The sequence below is a fragment of the Vanacampus margaritifer genome, chromosome 11, assembly GCF_051991255.1.
Source record: "Vanacampus margaritifer isolate UIUO_Vmar chromosome 11, RoL_Vmar_1.0, whole genome shotgun sequence".
In the NCBI taxonomy this organism is placed as follows: Eukaryota; Metazoa; Chordata; class Actinopteri; order Syngnathiformes; family Syngnathidae; genus Vanacampus; species Vanacampus margaritifer.
In genome coordinates, this window is record NC_135442.1 from 9,021,641 (window position 1) to 9,041,165 (window position 19,525).

At 37.7% G+C, this 19,525-nt stretch overlaps 1 protein-coding gene across 4 annotated transcripts in view; it reads left to right on the forward strand.

Moving 5' to 3' along the window:
• The window catches only part of epha6 (eph receptor A6), a 171,414-nt gene that overhangs the window by 146,134 nt on the left and 5,755 nt on the right, over window positions 1–19,525 (forward strand). For 3 of the 4 annotated variants that reach the window (XM_077579686.1, XM_077579684.1, XM_077579683.1), the window contains 9 exons: window positions 4,897–5,021; window positions 5,532–5,694; window positions 8,383–8,491; window positions 10,870–10,940; window positions 13,032–13,157; window positions 13,587–13,772; window positions 17,759–17,820; window positions 18,447–18,656; window positions 18,742–18,894. In XM_077579686.1, the coding sequence (XP_077435812.1) occupies window positions 4,897–5,021; window positions 5,532–5,694; window positions 8,383–8,491; window positions 10,870–10,940; window positions 13,032–13,157; window positions 13,587–13,772; window positions 17,759–17,820; window positions 18,447–18,656; window positions 18,742–18,894 (1,205 nt within the window). The remainder of the gene's footprint in view (window positions 1–4,896; window positions 5,022–5,531; window positions 5,695–8,382; window positions 8,492–10,869; window positions 10,941–13,031; window positions 13,158–13,586; window positions 13,773–17,758; window positions 17,821–18,446; window positions 18,657–18,741; window positions 18,895–19,525) is intronic. The other variant, XM_077579685.1, reaches the window with a different exon arrangement.

Sequence of the window (19,525 nt, forward strand, 5' to 3'; positions counted from 1 at the left end):
ATAACTTATTTCATGGGTGTTTTTTTTATTTATTAATTAATTTTTTGGGGTAAAGCTACAAATCCATCTGTGTCCTGTGGTACAAGCTAGCTAACGCTAAGCTAACCTCGTCACTCCGGTCCATTGTCTAAGTTTGCAAACTCCCTTTGTGCTAGCTTAGCTAGCATACTGTAGTACAGTAGCCGGCTAAACATTAGCATACATACTTGTTGTGTTATTCTTTCTTAATGTGTACACATAACTGTTATATTTTTATTCACGCAGTAGCTGTTAATGAATACATTTTGGAAGAAAATCACACTAAAGCTGAAACTGAGCTATGACCATTGAAGGCATTATTTGATTACTTTATTAAGTGTAATCTTTTGCGCGTTCAAATAAATCAGAATTGAGATCTCATGAAAAAGTTTCCCTTGCAAGGATTTTATTAAGAGCTCTTAAGACACAGGGAAAAAGCTTAAATTCGAAAGGTGATGTTAAGCTTCCAGTGTGTCGAATATGGAAATACACAGTCGCTTTATACTAGTACAAAAGATTCCCCCCCCCCCCCCCTTAGACTTGACAAAGAATTAGTGTTCTTAATAAGCAGAAATGATGATACTGATACGATTATCCCAGCTCCCCACCAGCCTCGGAGAAATGATGTAGACAGGCTTTGACCTTGGACCTTCAGTTTTTACGACCACATGACTAATGACATGAGAACTTGACAACTTTTAAAACATACACATTCTTATCTCAAGAGTTGGCAGGGAGTGAGAGGTGATCAGTGTTATTCATTTAACTACACATAGTTATATGGCATCTATATACCTATAAGTAAATTCAAAAACAGTAAAAATATAAATTGAAAATGTTAAATATCATCACCATCCATGATGTGACATCAATGTACTGTTGACGATCCCCATAAGAGACCATATATGTGATTCTGGCACGGTTTGTCAAGATGTCTAGATGAAGAGTTCATTCTTAGATGAAGTTGGCCAATAATTCAGCGGCCAAATTATAGGCACCAATTAAGAGAGCTGAGTTTCAGATGGAGGGCATTTAGTGGCATCTAAACGATCAATAGGGACTTAGTTAGTTCAGTAAGAGTAGATTTGGCTGAGAAGTATGTCTGAGTGTACGTGTGCATTTAGCACTCGCAAGCTAATTGGAATCTCTGAGCTAGGAGGAATATTGTGTTTGGTTTGTTTATTGCTTTCTGTCAGGTCCAATATACCAGCCCGGGATGCCAACCATCTTGCCGCCTTAAACCCTGTTATTCACCAGACACATTCAGACCAGATATGATGAATTTTATTTCCCACTGAGGAATAAATGCAATATGAGAGAGGTTCTATAAATTGATAACATCTAGAAAGATGTAAATGTATCAAGATGCTCCGTCATTTCTTATTCTCACACATGGCGGGAGTGTTATTGAGCATAAAATCGCTACACCCATTAATCTTATGTTGGTGATCACTGTCATCGTCTTATCTGGACTTTTTTTTTTTCTGTTAGATTTTGTGTTCCGTTTGTTATTTTATAAGTCTAGGGTCATGGCCTCTATGTGCTCTTTATTTGCATCTTGTCAGTAAATTGAAAAATAAGTCATTACAATCTGTATTCGAACATAAAACCAATTTTGGTGTGTACTCATTTTTGCAACATGAAATGAAATTGTTGAAAAACTTCACTTGCAATCAACTCGGCTGATTTCAATTGTTGGTATGTTAGGGCTTAATTATTTGTTGTACAATGAGTGATGATGTTACGAAATTAAATAACTAGGGGTGTCAAAATTGGTGCGTTAATTTTGAGTTAATTTAAAGTTCCTTTAATGCTACTCTTTTTTTTTTTTGCGCGCGATTAATGACTTTACTTACTTACTTACTTACTTGGAAAACATGTACGGGGGAATTCCAGTCGCAATGCAGCAGACACGTCTACATAAAAATTTAGCAATAATAAATTTAATAATAATGCATATGTTTGTGGAGACTGGAGTCAAGTTGTATTTTACAATTTTAAAAATGTGCTCAATTTTACAAGTTCATGTTAAAGATTAGATTAGCCCTGAATATGAAATGAAAATTGCACTGAGCTGTCTTACAAATGCAATTATGCCATCTAGTGGCAGAAAATGACCTCAACACAAATCAATCTCACACTCGTACATATTTTTTAATTTTACCTAAATTCTATAAATCATTACAAAATGATATATTTCTATTACTTTAACATTTTCCCACTTTTATGTTAAGAGTATGAAAACGTTTTATTGTACATTTAGAACAGATATAAAATTTGCGATTAATCGCGAGTTGGCTATTGAAGCCATGCGATTAATTATGAAAAATTGTAATCGCCTGACACCCCTAGAAATAACCTAATTCTCCCAATTAAGTAAAAGTGTGACGGTTGGGGAAGGAAGACTGATGGATGAAAGAATCAAAGGTGGTCACTTTGAGCTCAGATCACCAGCAGTGAGTCTCTGGGCTCCTGTTTAACAAGCTCAAAGCCCCGCAGTTCTCATCTGGTCTTAACCTGTTTTCAAAACCCCAGGTCTCAAGCTCAAGATCAAATCCTCAAACATTCAGTAATGATCCCTCATTTTTCCCCTTGAACTCCGAGCTTCCTTGCCATTATAACCAGCATCACTATGGAACTGGGAAACTCTAGTGTTCCTCTAAAAATAAAAGAATCTCCCCATGTAGCGTGTCATCTTTCACTTGGAATACCCTAGAGAAAAGCAAGCCCACCTTTTATATCCACATAATGAGTCGGCTGTGTAACACCGTGTGTAATATATAATAATGACTCTCAGGACAGCTGCATCTGCTGACCTCTCTTGGGAGCTGAGTACAATTATTTACCCAGCCAAAAAAAAATAATCATTGAACAAAGCAAATGCAATTTAGTACAGGAAAACAAGATGCATCTTCCTCAGCTTGTTTTCAATTATAACTAAGTGATCTAACAGGATTCTAAAGAAATGCTGTGTATATCTATATGCAACCGTGTTCCCAGTAGATTAGAAGGACTCAAGATTATTATGATGTACTCTCATTGAGTGCGTGCATGGATGTGATACTGATTGGACAGATGTTAGTTTATCAACCATGTCAGCCACATATTTATGTCCGTCCGTCCATAGTACTTTAAAATCCCGTGTATATTTGTACTGAAACGGTTTTGCCTGCTATGTCATGATTTTTCATTTAAATGAATACCTCATTCACTCGCAGCCATTTTCACTGAAGCAACCCCCTTCGCTCCCGGCTGTTTTACTGGATTTTGACTGATTTTGCAAGGTCCACAGAATAAAAACGTGGAACCTACCAAAAAAAAGACTCCTCTTTCACCTCTTTCAAAAGTATATTTGTATCTGTTTGCAGCAATTAGCATGAGAATATAGCTAAGTTTCATCATTATTCACAAACCTGTTGAAAACACTGGGGGGGAAAAGCTTGTTTCAACATGGCCGTGGCTGATCTCTTATACTCTGCTGCCACCTGCAGGCCTTTTTTTTGTAAGAACTACCTTTAAGCTATGTTTGTACTGAAACGGTTTTGCCTGCTATGTCATGATTTTTCATTTAAATGAATACCTCATTCACTCGCAGCCATTTTCACTGAAGCAACCCCCTTCGCTCCCGGCTGTTTTACTGGATTTTGACTGATTTTGCAAGGTCCACAGAATAAAAACATGGAACCTACCAAAAAAAAGACTCCTCTTTCACCTCTTTCAAAAGTATATTTGTATCTGTTTGCAGCAATTAGCATGAGAATATAGCTAAGTTTCATCATTATTCACAAACCTGTTGAAAACACTGGGGGGGAAAAGCTTGTTTCAACATGGCCGTGGCTGATCTCTTATACTCTGCTGCCACCTGCAGGCCTTTTTTTTGTAAGAACTACCTTTAAGCTATGTTTGTACTGAAACGGTTTTGCCTGGTTTGTCATGATTTTTCATTTAAATGAATACCTCATTCACTCGCAACCATTTTCACTGAAGCAACCCCCTTCGCTCCCGGCTGTTTTACAGGATTTTGACTGATTTTGCAAGGTCCACAGAATAAAAACGTGGAACCTACCAAAAAAAAGACTCCTCTTTCACCTCTTTCAAAAGTATATTTTTTATCTGTTTGCAGCAATTAGCATGAGAATATAGCTAAGTTTCATCATTATTCACAAACCTGTTGAAAACACTGGGGGGGAAAAGCTTGTTTCAACATGGCCGTGGCTGATCTCTTATACTCTGCTGCCACCTGCAGGCCTTTTTTTTTGTAAGAACTACCTTTAAGCTATGTTTGTACTGAAATGGTTTTGCCTGCTATGTCATGATTTTTAATTTAAATGAATACCTCATTCACTCGCAGCCATTTTCACTGAAGCAACCCCCTTCGCTCCCGGCTGTTTTACTGGATTTTGACTGATTTTGCAAGGTCCACAGAATAAAAACGTGGAACCTACCAAAAAAAAGACTCCTCTTTCACCTCTTTCAAAAGTATATTTTTTATCTGTTTGCAGCAATTAGCATGAGAATATAGCTACGTTTCATCATTATTCACAAACCTGTTGAAAACACTGGGGAAAAAAGCTTGTTGCAACACGGCCGTGGCTGATCTCTTATACTCTGCTGCCACCTGCTGGCCATTTTTTTTGTAAGAACTACCTTTAAGCTATGTTTGTACTGAAACGGTTTTGCTTAAAAGAAAAAAAAACTTTGGGAGTGCAGAACAAAGTATTTAAAAAAAATTATTTTTACATTTTTGGATTTAATGAGATAAGAATACTAAAAACATTTTTTTTTTTGCAGCAAAGGGAATCTCATATAAAGTGAATTCAATTATGCACGTTATTGTCAAGAATGAAATTTGAATGTGAATTTGTTGTGTTGAACCAGGTCCCTCACTGCTGGGGTCTCTGAAGAAGGATTGGGCCTCTCCCAACAGCATCGCTCTTTCCTGGCAGCAGCCCAAAGAAGCAACGTTGCCCATCCTCGACTACGAGATCAAATACTATGAGAAGGTACTGTGTTGGTCCGGCACCAGTAAAAAAAATAAAAAGATACAAATATATATAAAAAATATAAAATATAAAAAAATATATATATAATATATAAATATAAAAAAAACATATATAATATAAAATATATATATATAAAAAAAACACCCAGTAGCCAGGATCAGACAAATATTTTGGCTGGCTATTTAAGAAGTTGTTTGGTCCTATTTTTGTTTTATCAATATACAATTTTCAGTCATATGAAGAGCACAGATTATTTATTTATTTTTTACCTTTGGTTAAGAAATGAAGCATATGCAGTATCTTAAGTCAGTATTCAAAATGGACATCTCATGCAAAAGAAGTGTTTTTGAATTTCAATGAGCTCATTATGTTAACTGGAAACTAAAAATGTTTTTTGTGCAACATTGCCTGTAGGATATTAATAGACACGGGGGCAGACAGCACTTATGCATTGCCGCGTAGACAATCTTTGTTCAAAACCTTGATCAAGTCACCGTCTTTCCAACATAGGAACATGAACAGTTGAGTTATTCTTCCACAAGCACCAAGGATCCTAGTGTGATCATCACAGGCTTGAAACCAGCCACCTGGTACGTCTTCAGTGTTCGCACCCGCACGCCATCTGGATACAGCTCCTACGCCACCAGATATGAATATAAAACTACTGGAAATTGTAAGTTATCATATTCTTCAGTCCAATAACATTTTTGTGAATTTTTGTGTGTTTGTTTGGGTGTAAAGACGGTGCTCCTCACCTTGGTAGCATTCATTAAACCTGACACATCAGGTGCTTTATTTAATAATTCCATTGAACTGATAACGTGTTCTTTGGGAAGTGCAGTTTTAAATTATAATAGGACAAAGTTTGTTTTGGTCAATTTGGACTCCCAGAGTACACGGTAACTCCAGCTGGGACTACGTTCAATTCTAAATGACAGAATAAAAACCTATATGACAAAATATGTGTGACAAATACAGGATGGTAGTAACTGCATAGTAACTGACAACATTAAGGACTCATACTTTACATCTCAAATTGTAATCCCAAATGCAAAAAGGATTAGGATGTATACCCACATATTTTTCAGTGAGACAGATTACCTATTTTTTACTCAAGGATGGTGAAGCCGTGGTCCACCCTCCTCTGCCTCTAATTGGCTGCTACCCACTATCTTTGCTGATTAGATTGGCTAATTTGAGGCATGAGGACTGATGAGCTAATGAGTAGGGCGGGACATGTCGGGGAAAATAATCCTTCAAATACTGTCGTATTGGGAAAATGAGTGTGGTCAATTGAAGGGTTTGACTCAATGGAAGCGCTTTACGTTCACTTACCAGAAACTTGCTCATGGTGTGGGTTCAATCCCTGGAGAAAAACACAAGCTTTGGGGACAAATACTTAAAACAATATTGAGGTCTAATAGTGCCTGTTTTTCACTAATTTTGATCATTGTTCACTACATTTTGTTTTACAACATTATTTTTTCTGTGTATTTGTCTCATAAAATACGTTTTACAGTATTTCGGGCTGTTTGTATTAGGAGTAACAACTACAACTATAACTCTTAATCAAGTCATGATGGTTTTATTACTGTGAGCAAGAACAAATGACATATTTTTCTTTCTTACCGTTTCTAAACCATTTAAAATATATAAATGAATAGATTAATTTTTTTAAATACCCACTTCACCACTGGTTCAAGTTTTCAAAATTTGAACAAAAAAAAATTTTTCCTCCACCACTGACAGCCCTCCTATAATTATGCTTTTGTTTGCTTTCGCAACATCAAAACCACAAGCGCTCTAAAGGCCGGTATCAATTTATATGATTACATCATAGTTACTCATGAGGACTAAAAAGCTTGTAAATGTCAGGATTGTTGCTGTTCTATCGATCGACAAATTGAATACAGCGGGCAAAGGTGTGTGACGATACAGCCTTGATGTTTAGTGTATTTGAAATCGATATTTGTTTGTGTCTTTTTAAGACAACGCAACAGCTTTATTGCAATTCTAATCATAAAATACAAAGAGTCCAGCTGCCCTTTTGTGCGGGGTCAGGCATTGTTGAGGGGGTGATTTGACACAGTGGCTTTCTCCCAAGTGGCGTTCTCCTCCTCATCCAAAACTGCAGTGCAAGGCTTTATCTGTGGATCATACAGCGCTCGGCCAAGCCTTTGTACTTCCTGGCCTTTTATCTGAAAGTGAAAGCAGATTTGCCCCCTGTCGCCCGCTCTGTCTCTGTCAGCCTGTCTGTCAGTCAGAGACTCATACTTTTGTTTTTCCATCAGTCTTTGTCACATCTACCTCTTCCCTCTCAGTCGTATTTGTCTTTATCGCGCCGCTGTCATCCTGCTTCCTCATCCCTCACACCGCATCCTTCATTCTGTCCTCACCTCAATGTCATTGTCTTCTCACACACACACCTCATTATGGCCGCATCAGTCCGCCACGTCCTCACCGGTGTGAAGAATATGTGAAGCTGTGACAGTAGTCTGGCGTGGGCTCTTAGATTCCCTCTGAGTGGTCAGTAATGGCTATAATAGGGCGTCCTGGCTGAGGCGGTTGAGTGGCTGTCAAGCAATGGAAAAAATGTAGGTTTGACTCCAAGTTTCCTCCGTACACCTGTCACAGTTGCTCATGATACTGTGTCATAATTCAATTTCCCTACTGTAATATTAATACAGCATTTTTTTCTATTGTTTTTATGTAACATCAACTTCAATCTTGCCATGCTAGATATCTTTGTTTAGCATGCACCAGAAAGAAGGAAAAATAAAAAATAAAAAAAATGCACTCACACAGATACTGTAAAAAAAAAAAAAAAGTCACATGGCGCTCTCTCGTAGGGTGTGTGACCGAGCACCCTGATCTGCAATTCATATTCATTAAGCATGAAATATGATCGAAATAAGTTGGGTAATACCAATCATCTTTCAATTATCTGGCCTATGTCAGCTGCGTGACAAGACACCGAAAATGGGGAAAATCATGAATATCAAATGGGTCCAATTTAACCAAATGATTATGGACTAAATCACAATTTAATGAATGAATAATATTAATTAAACTGAATCAGGCCTACGAATCATTCCAGTAAAAGGACTGATGGAGGGCTTTTTTTGCATCACAAATCACTGATCAAACATCTCTATATCTCCCTATGGAGGAACAAAGTGGTCTATTTATGGTACCTTCGGGGGAAAGATCTATGATTCATTTTCAATAACGTATTTTTGATGATGATGATTTTTTTCCCTCCCCTGTCATCCTGCCCAAAATCCCATTTTCTCTATTCACCTACATCTTTATTTTACCCGTCTTCTATATTTCTTCCTAACCTAAAATGTATCACCTCTAGCATCAGACCTGGCCTCCGACCAAGGTCAGGTTTTGGTCATCGTTACGGCAGCAGTGGGCGGCTTTACCCTTCTCGTCATCCTCACCCTCTTCCTCCTCATTACTGGAAGGTAAGATGACTTTACTGCCCCTGACTTCAATTTGTGCACCATAAATGCAGTACAAAGCTTTTTTTTTTTTAATAAATAGAAGAAAGACTAGACAATAGTGACAAATCCTAGTTTTATTATCACAAGACATGAGCTCTAGTATATACTGAATATATTCTTATGAGTTTTATGCCAAAAATCAAATGTTAGTCTTCGCTCGAGTTTTATAACAGTTTTTTTTATATGTGTTCAAATTCTTCTGCACAAGTCATAAATACACCTTCGCATAACTTTGCTACATAAAAAAATTTTACACACCAACGTCGCGTTGTCCTGGGTCTGTTCTGAGTAATCATGACACACTTGGATATGAGTCATGGTCATGCTTAAATTCTTTCTTCTTCTGGATGGGAGCTGCTAACATGCAAATAGCTTTTGAACGTGTGCAGATGTTACTAGTTGAAAATGACGTCATTTGATTTTGATTTTCTCCCCCCTTCCAAGCTCCTCCCATTAAAAGAGTTCGGTACTTCAAACGCCTCTAAAATCAGAAGGGAAATCAGTTGATTGCAAAAGTACATGACTTGTTCTACTGGCCACACTGCTCTTCTCATTAATAAAAAAAAGTGGTATTTAAGTAGTCTTTTGGGCAAGTGAGGAAAAGTCAGAGTGATTTTGACGCGACTTGAAGAACCACTCGCAATTTTGGCCCATATGAGCTTGATGGTGGATATTTTTAACTGAAAGTAGAAGGGGTTCGACGAGTGGCAGAAAAAAACTTAAGAGTGGAGGAAATACGGTGAGAAATAATAAAGTTATACTGTTGTTGACCAGATGAACTATCGGCGATTTTGCATCAAATGTTCCCCCAAAAGGCTACTTTTTCCAAAACTACAAAAATCATTACTCCAGAACACCCATCACCCAATTCCAATATTTAATTAGTTATTGACCTTTCTGTTTTAACAATGATACCATTTTTTTTGGGACACTTTCACAATAACGACATAATAATGACATTAACTGTTGATCAGAAATTTTCACCTAGAAGTGCAACCTTCTTTTTATTATTTTTATTTTATTATTATTATTATTATTATTATTATTATTATTATTATTATTATTATTAATAATAATAATAATACAATTATTATTATTATTTTATTTTATTTTTGACTCGAGCAGATTGCATAACCATGGTTGGCTGGATTTTTAGTTTCTTTCTAAATTTGATATTCTCTGGTTGTCAGTCCATCTCTTCACACAAGAGATGTTTTTTGGATGATGATGATGATAATGAGGGATTTCCTGCAAGCCAGGTTGTTCATGCTTTGCCGGCTTGTCTTTTCCCCCTCATTACACAAACACATACTGAGCAGCAGCAAACCACTTGATCGCAATATGTAGTCCTCTTGCCCTGAGTAGGAGGGACTTTTGCTCTTTTTTTAATGTACTCGAGCAACTTGAGAATGATGAGAGCTTTCATGGGGCTCTTATGGAAGGGAGGTTTTACAAGGGAGGATGTAAGAGGAATTGACATGTGAGGAGGTGGACCTTACCATTCTAAAAGCTTCCTGAAATGAACTGAAGCTTTTTGTGTACATGCTGTCCTTGAATTGATGCTAACTCTTGTATTCTCGAAATCTTGGGTGACCTCTGTTCTGATGATGTGACCGTTGAGGTCCTTGAGGAAAGAGAGGAGTGGTTTGACTCCCTGTTACGCTTTGATTAGCGCTCTGAGCAAAGTGCTTTAATTGAAGTTCCTGTTTTTGAGCGCTTATGCAAATGTGAGTGCGTCCTGCAAAAAAAATCTCTTCTCATAACAAGTATTCATGTCAGTGTCGGCGTGTGCGGCCTGAACATAAAAGCCAGTCAGGGAGAGAGCGGACCGGGCGGATGAAGGGGATCGGAGGAAAGGACTGGAAAGCGCTGATAACGGCATATGACGCCATTTCTTTAATGAACAGCTTGACCCCATCAACAGAGGTCAACAACGGCTTTCCCAAATCCCCTTCTTCTTCTTCCTTTCTGTGTCACCTGCCACGTTATCGCCGCTGTCCATCAGTGTCCGGGACCGCACGGACTTAACTCTGTCAAAGCGCACGCTGGCAACCTGTGGCTCAGAGCACCCTGACGCCACTTCTAAGCTGGTCACCCAGATTATGTAAAATTTTCGCTCGCATGTAGCTCTTCATCCAGACTGCTTCAAGCAGTCGCCTTGCATCCTTGCTTGAAATCAGTGGTTCTTGCAATTCTTGTAAATGGGCCACAGTTTTGGCCTCCTCCTCCGCCACTGCGGAAACCCATTAACACCATCAAATTCTATAGATTATGATATCTTTAATCTTGCACTGTGCGCAAAAAAAGCTCAACTGGAACCGTTTGTGCGTGTTTTGCAGGTGTCAGTGGTACATCAAGGCCAAGATGACCTCCGAGGATAAGAGGAGGACTGACTATCAGAACGGACATGGTAAATTAATCAACAGACAATGTGTGGAATGAGAATATGATCTGGCATGAATTTGTGTTTTGCATTTTGGGGCAGTACGATGGGTTAGCGGTTAGCATGTTTTCCTCGCAGGTCTGAGGTTTTTTGGTTTAAATTTTAGCTCCGGACTTTTTGTGTGGAGTTTGCATGGTGGGATTTCTGTAGGTACTCCCTGTAGAAAATGGATGGATGGGTTGTTATATGTCATAAATTCAGATGATGATCTTTCATTGTCTATTAAAAAAAAAAATCGTAGACACAAATTAAAATAAGAGCTGTGCATTGGGAGTGCTAGTGAGGGAGGGACAACCTTGGGATAAAATTGAAATGGCAGGAGAGAGAAGATGATGATAAAAATAAAGGAGATGGCACATGGAAATAGCTAAAAGTTTTGAGATGGACTAAGGTTCTATTTTTTTTATTTATTTTCTATTACAATACAAATATTGCTTTTCTAGGAAGAAAAGGAAGGAAGAAAAGCAATACACTTGCTGGCCATTTCATTAGGTACACAGGCATAATGTCAAATAATACAGAAAGATCAGAAGGTCCGCTGACTGTAACCCCTTCAGACCAGCATTTTTTCTGCTGGGCAATATATTTATTTTACTTTTTGCTGATTTTGACTCTTTTCCCACATAAGAACAGCATGGATTCTTTTATTTATTTTTTTTGGGGGGGGGATTTATCTCATGTTTTTATTTGTTTATAGTCGATGCCAGGATAATATGGCTGTAACGTAAACTTGTAAACCAAGCTTATATGTAACATTTATGTATATATATATATATATATATATATATATATATATATATATATATATATATATATATATATATATAATTCCAGTTCATCATTTGGCTACATGATACAGTAGGGACACAACAACCACATATTCAATATAGTCAATACCTCTCTGACACACACACACACACACAAATCAATTAATTAAAAAACAAATAGTATTATTATTTTGGCCAAGCGGCACAAAAAAACTGATGAAAAATATATTGTTAGTTAGTTAGTTCGTTAGCTTGCTAGCTAGCCCTGTTGCACACCGACACCAAAACCAACTGAATATGAACCTGTGGCTAAAAAGTTAAATTTCCATGTATTCTCGTACAAAGCGACGTCTAGCTAAGCTGGCAGTGGTGCGGAGACTGTGGAGAGTGTCTGTTTCTCTTTGTATAATTTGAATATATCTACAGCATTCAGGGCAATCTTCGTGTTTAACAAGTTGTTGTTCAAGTCAGTTGCCTTTGGCCGCATGAATCAGTGTGCGACGGGCCTGCTTAGTTAGTTAGCCAAGGTAGGCAAACAGTGTAGTGAGCCACCAGAATCCAGCAGATGGCGCTGTGGCGGGGCGAAGACTGATGTGTATTATCACCACGGCACGCAAAAAGACTGGAGATGAACAGAATGTGTGACATATCTTATATTCAAACGAAATGGTGCCTAAGGTTTACATTAGTGAAGTGGCCAGTGAAGGTACAATGGTGAACATGTTGTGTCTATTATCAGTAGTAAAAATGGAGTGGAGCTTTGTGAGAAGAGGACAGCGTCCTAAGGGTTTTGCGGTTGTCGCTTCATGCATCAGAGACAACCGATAGCTATTGTTTTTTTGTGAAACCGTATCGATCACCCAAGCGCAGCTTCGCGTCTGGCTTCCCTCCTGCAGGCAAGTCAGGCTCGGCTATAGATTTCCCCGACTTGCTCAAGGACACTTGTGCAGCATGGATGCTTGCATTAAACAAGGCTTAAGCAGGTTATTAAAGTTCTGTAATGCAGTCAAGATGTTTCTAGATTTTATCAGATGATAATTTAAGCAAGGATCATCTCGCCGCTTTCCTGTAGAGATTTTCAATGAGATTACTTCTTTTTTTTTTTTTTCACTGGCGTAATTTCTGTTTTTAATTAAAGGAGCTCAAGAGTTTAATTACATTTTTCTAAATGATGATCATCTCTGTTTAATTAATTTCACCCTTCAACTTGATCATCATATTAAAGAGCAGAACAAAAAAAAAAAAACAGTCCATCTCTTCATGGTATCTTTTTGTCATTCAAATTGTACAGTTCCTTTCCCTGGGATTAAGACATATGTGGACCCCGACACTTATGAAGACCCTGCGCAGGCCGTCCATGAGTTTACCAAGGAGATCGACCCATCCCGGATCCGTATTGAGAGAGTGATTGGAGCCGGTATGCATACACACACACACACACACACACACACAATTAAGCTTTCTTCTTGAATTACATTGTGGGGGTGAGGGTTTGATGATGTTCCTAAGAATCCCTTTTTTAGCAATCCCAATGATAATGTTGTGTACAGGTAGATATAAATATTACATTTAAGAGTGGAAAATTTTACAGAGAAAGATCAAGTATGTCTTTTTTTTGGAAAGAGACATCATTTGAACTACTGAGGCAATCATTCAGGTGAGTGCGAACTGCAACACTGCCCTCAGGTGGCTGTAAAAGGTACTTGCTGTGAGTTGACTCCAGTGTTTGCCAACCTTTATTGCGACAAGGCACACATTTTACATTAAAAAAAATGGAGGAATTTCCAAAGCATACAGATAGCTGAATAATCACTTCCTGAAGGTATTTGTGCGCATTCCGCCGCAGGTGAGTTTGGCGAGGTGTGCAGTGGTCGCCTGAGAACACCAGGCAAGAAGGAGATCGCTGTGGCAATCAAGACGCTGAAAGGTGGTTACGTGGAGCGTCAGAGGCGGGACTTCCTGCGCGAGGCTTCCATCATGGGGCAGTTTGATCACCCCAACATCATCAGGCTGGAAGGGGTCGTCACGAAAAGTAAGAAAGAGCAATCTTTAAAAAAATAATAATAATAATAATTTTTATTGTGATTTCTTAATTTCCTGCACCTTGTATGCTATTTTCCCTGACTTTTACACTACCTTTAAATCATTTGTAGGCTGTCTTGTTTTGGTCGTGAACTTTGTATACATGTGTTGTCTGCTAGTCTCTTATGTTAATGTAATGTGATCATTATACATAGATTATCCTCTGGTGCGCATGTGAGTGCGTCGTGCCAAGTGTCTTTTTTACGGAGGGGTAAGTTTTATACATTCAGAGTGTGTGTGTGTGGAAGTGTGTGTATGCACGGAGCGTTGACTTGTTAAGGACCTCTGTTTTACGGGCCTCACCCAGCACAACATATGGTTGTTTTTACACAGGCTGTATAAAGGGAGACATCTTTCTGAATATAAATATGTTCCTTGAAGAGTTTCACTTGCTCATTAAGGACAAAAACTGTGACCTGACTAAGTTTGTTTATCTTCTCATGCACAATATTGAGAGTTTTATATAACATAGTTTTTTTTTCAGGACATTTAATGGGTTATAAAGAATGGAAAATAGTCATTTGTTGAATTTGCTATTTTTGGGATATCAGCAATTCAGTTTCGTCCCAGAAACAATGTGCTAAGTGGAAAAACAATTACGGTAATTTCTGGACTACACGCCGCTACTTTTTTCACTTGCATTCGGCCTCCGCGGCTAATACAAAGGTGGGGCTTATCCATCAGATCACAATGGGGCGCAAATGAGCCCAAATATAGTCGGTGAGACAGAACGAGAGCGAGACCATTTGCGCCCTCATTAAAGAAAAGAAAGTAGCGGGAAGCCGGTGCGGTAACATTAAAACACCTGCGGCTTACAGTTGGGTGCGGCTTATATGTAACAAACTTGAGTATTCCCCAAATTTAGCTAGCGCGGCTTATACTCAGGTGCACCTTAGAGTAAAGCTTTTTTTTTCTTTTTATGTTTTTGGGATGTCTGCTTTCAGTTTAATAGACATAATAGACATAAGTGTTTTTCACATGGCAGTGACGATTTGCTGAAATGAGAAGCTGTTTCGATCAACAACATCTTAACGTTACATTTGCACTTTTTATTTGATAGCATCTTTGCAATTCTTGCATTTATTGTACTTGTGATTTATTTTATTTTTTGGGGGGGGACAGCTTCATCTTGAATTTTCTTCCCAGGAAGTCAGAATAGCCTCCCAGAGCTGCAATTTAAATGTGTACTGCCTGCACAAAATGAACTACGCTGAACGACGCAATCCTTCTGTAAATCAGGCCCAAACTCTAGAACCAGGGTGTCCAAAACATGGCCCGGGGGCCATTTTTGGCCCAATGTGAAATATACTAAAAATGACATCTGCTACTTATAAATTTGTTATATATACTGTACAAATTTTCTAAATACGCAAATGAACTATTCAAAAAAAATGCTCCTATGGGGGAGCACAGTGTGGGATCTGGAGAAGAAAAAAAAAACACCTTAGCACATACCGACATAATAATAAAAGACAGCAAAGCTAAATCAAATCAGGCTGGAATTTCTTCAGCTACTGCTTGCCTTTTTTCTTGCCAACAACGGAACTCGAACCATGACCCTTTGGTTATATATTTGGAATGTAAGATTTATTTTCTCACAGTGAAAGTGCTATCAGAACGGGTATACCAATAGTTTAGTTGTCTGACAACAAGCCATTAAAAATGTCTGCTTCACTCTGTGTACACGTATAGCAGCGTGCAATCAGGCACAATTTGTGCTTGGCGATACGATTCATCCGTCAAGGCCTTTCATCCAAATATCCCTCTTTCTGTATGTCTGTCCCATTTCCTCCCTCCGTCTTTCAGTCCCTCCATCTGTTGTTGTTCTTTGGAGACTAATTATGGCGAGTATTGTGCTGTGACTGACAGCCATACCTGCACTGAAATAACAGGTGACACACTAGACTGTGATAAACAGGTGCATTTCTTTGGGCTTTATTTGTTTAGTTGTTTTTTTTTTTTCTGCTCATGAACTGTACTGCAGAACTTCTACGGTCCAGATCCTGCTAATTAGTCCTGCTGAGCCAGACTTGGCAGACTCAAAACAAGAAAAAATAAATATAATTCCTTGCTTTGTTCAAATTGAGTTGCTCTTCATTGTAACAGGTCACCTTGGGACATGTCCTCATTTGACACCATGTCCTTTTTTGCAAGAAGTCATAGCGGCACTGCACATTTTAATGTCATGAAACGGGAGGTGAAATGAGCGAAACCTCAATATTAACATTTTTGTCCCCGTTCGGGTCATATTTCATATTTTGTTGCACGTGCAGTATCACAGTTCCATTTGGGTTTAGAGTCGCCGCCAGGAATTTGGGCACCGTGGTAGGTTTGTCGCAAGTCGCTTGAGGCAGACAAAGTCGACAACACTGATTAAATGCCGCAAGGGGCCCCGTCAATCATAGGACCCAAAAATGGTTTCCCACCCTAAGCTCTCTTATAGAACCACTGTTCAGGCTGTTTTGATTTGATTTTCTGTTTAGGTGAAGAAAAAATGTATTTTAAAATGCAGTTATTTACCACGTTTGTGATTTAAATTCACCTATTGGGAAATTGTGTTTGGAACCTTTATGCTGTTATTCACTAAAAGATTCACCTAGTCGCCCTGTCTAATGTGTTGGGAATGTTTACCTTATAAAAGTAATTAGTTATAGTTACTGATTGCTTGCTCAAAAAAGTAACTGAGTTAGTAATTGAATTACTTCATAATAAAAGCAATGCATTCAACATGCAATAAAGATAACGGCGTTTCAAATATTTGGTTACATTACTCCATTGATGGAAAAAAAAGAGTTACCTATTCCAAACACTGACTATAAAAGTAGTGCATTGGTACCTTCTTGTATCGCTGCCCCAACAAAATGCTGGAGCTTCTATCAACCTTTCCAAAGTTCTATCTAATTTAAAAAATAATAATTACTTGGACGCCATCTTGTGGCATCGATAAACAATTTGAAACCTTTTTTTTCGGAAAAGTGTCAATTATTTGCAGATTTTTACTATTTGAGACAGGGTTTGAGCTCGATCCCTTGGCAAATAGGTGTTCGTTATTGAATAGACAAATAATTGATGTCCTCTTAGGTTGAAATGTTTTACAAGAAAGGGCTTTTGTTCCCATATTGTGACATATTAAGTCTATTTGACAGTGATTTGGCGCCATCTTGTGGCAAATAGGGAAATTGTTTATTTAAGCTACTCACATTGTCAATTGTTTTTTTCTGTTTCCCTTTTTTTTTTAGATTCTTATATTATTTTATTTTATCTAAGTGAATACCATATATGTATTTTAGTGGTTCACCACTTTCGTGTATTGTCACTTGACTTTTTTAGATTTAGTTCCTGTGAAGACTTGTGAAGAATGTTCTTTTGAGGACACGATTCTACACATTTTGAAGTTTCTTTTAATGTCACTACTAAAGGCAGGGGTGTCAGACAACGTGTTCTTCAACCTGTTGATATATTCAGTGTTGGAATGCACTTTTTTGTCAATACGCATTGTGCTCTTGCATCATGAAATAGAAAACATGTTGCTTGTCAGTCTTCTTCACTCAGATTGTTTTTCCACATTCTCCCGTGAGAAAACACTGGAATATATAAGACATTATGTAAGCGCTTAAGACTTTTTTGGGGGTATCTCTTTCTTTCACTGTCACGCAACACCTGCCTCCAAGTTGTCACAGTTGATCTCCAAAGGGATCCTTGACAGAAGATACGTAATCGTGGGAAACGTTATTATATTTTCAGGTCACTGTTTAAATCATGGATGTGCCTTTGGTTGAACTAACTGACGTATTATTGCATCAGCAGTTTTGAGAGTCTACTGTTTGTTCACTATTCCTTCACATTTTGTGTGAATAGGTGGACTTTTGACCCATTTTGGGAACATTGCATAAATAAGTAAAGATGAAGGATTTTTTTGTGCTTGTGCATTTGCAGGCAGGCCTGTCATGATCGTGGTGGAATATATGGAAAATGGATCATTGGACTCATTTTTGAGGGTAAGTGCCATGCAAACTGTCATCATTAACTCATTCACTGCCATTGACGGCTATAGACGTCAAAAATTCATTTGAACTATTTCTATTAGTTTAACATTTTTTCCCACTTTTGTTGACAAGAGTATGAAAACCTAGGAAAAAAATTATTGTACATTTAGATCCGATATAAAATTTGTGATTAATCATGAGTTAACTATTGAAGTCATGTGATTAATTACAATTAAAAAAAATAATTGCCTGACGTCCTAATTTTTAATAATCTTTTCTTTTTTGAAAAAAGATTATTTCAAAAAAGAAAAAATTATTTAAAAAATAGGTTGTCAGCTGATGAAATTTTTTTATTGTAATTAATCACATGACTTCAATAGTTAACTCACGATTAATCACAAATTTTATATGAAATACAATAAAAACGTTTTTCTAGGTTTTTATACTTTTGTTAACAAAAGTAGAAAAAATGTTAAATTAATAGAAATAGTTCAAATAATTTTTTGACGTCTAAAGCCGTCAATGGCAGTGAATGAGTTAAGGAGTGTGTTTTTTTTTTTTTTACTGTTCCTTCAACCTTTTTTTTTGTCCTGAATCTTACATCAATTCTTCTGTGTGTTCTCTCCTTTCCCTGTCAGCAACACGATGGTCACTTCACTGTCATTCAGCTGGTGGGCATGCTGCGTGGCATCGCTTCTGGAATGATGTATCTGTCAGACATGGGCTACGTTCATCGAGACCTGGCAGCTCGAAACATCTTAGTCAACAGCAACCTGGTGTGTAAAGTGTCAGACTTCGGTCTGTCCCGGATCCTGGAGGACGATCCCGAGGCTGCGTACACAACAACGGTAAGGGCGCTTATAAAACTTTTGTTTTCACGTGCTGTTGAATTGATTTGTATTTGCAATTTGCATTCATATTTGTATGTTTAAGCAGGGTGGAAAGATCCCAATCCGATGGACTGCTCCAGAAGCTATTTCATATCGAAAATTCTCCTCAGCCAGTGATGCGTGGAGTTACGGCATCGTCATGTGGGAAGTGATGTCCTATGGAGAGCGGCCATATTGGGAGATGTCTAACCAGGATGTGAGTATTGTTTGTGTAGTAAAATTGTTGCTCTTTTCAGTGAGTAAAAGATGATAATGATGACATGAAAATTGTGTAGCTCGCGTTAAAAATTTGTTTGACACCCCCACCCGTAATTGTCTAGGTCGGAATGTGAGTGTGGATGGTTGTTTGTCTATACCAGGGGTCTGCAACCTGCGGCTCTGGAGCCACATGTGGCTCTTTAGTCCCTCTCCTGTGGCTCCCTGAGGATAGCAAAAACAAAAAAAACACTTAGTGGATTTTTTTTTTTTTACATATTATTTTTATTTTTAGATAAAATATTCTTTAAATAAATGAATGATTTTGATAAAAACTAATTAAATATGTTTTTAGTCCAATTTTTTAAGTTAAGTTAAGAAGAAAACTTATTACTCTACTTATTATAACAAAGTTATTAATTAGCTAAAAATGTCCAAAAAGGAAGAGGAAAAGCAGAAAATTATCATTAAGTGTCTGCAACATTGCCAAAAAAAGTAGTCTGAAAATTGATTTAAGAAAAGGTAGGAAAGAAAATGTTCAAAAAGTAACTATAAAATGTCCCAAAATAAGAAGGAATCCCGAAAATTACCATAAAATGTCCACAAAATTGCCCAAAACAATGCCAGAAAAT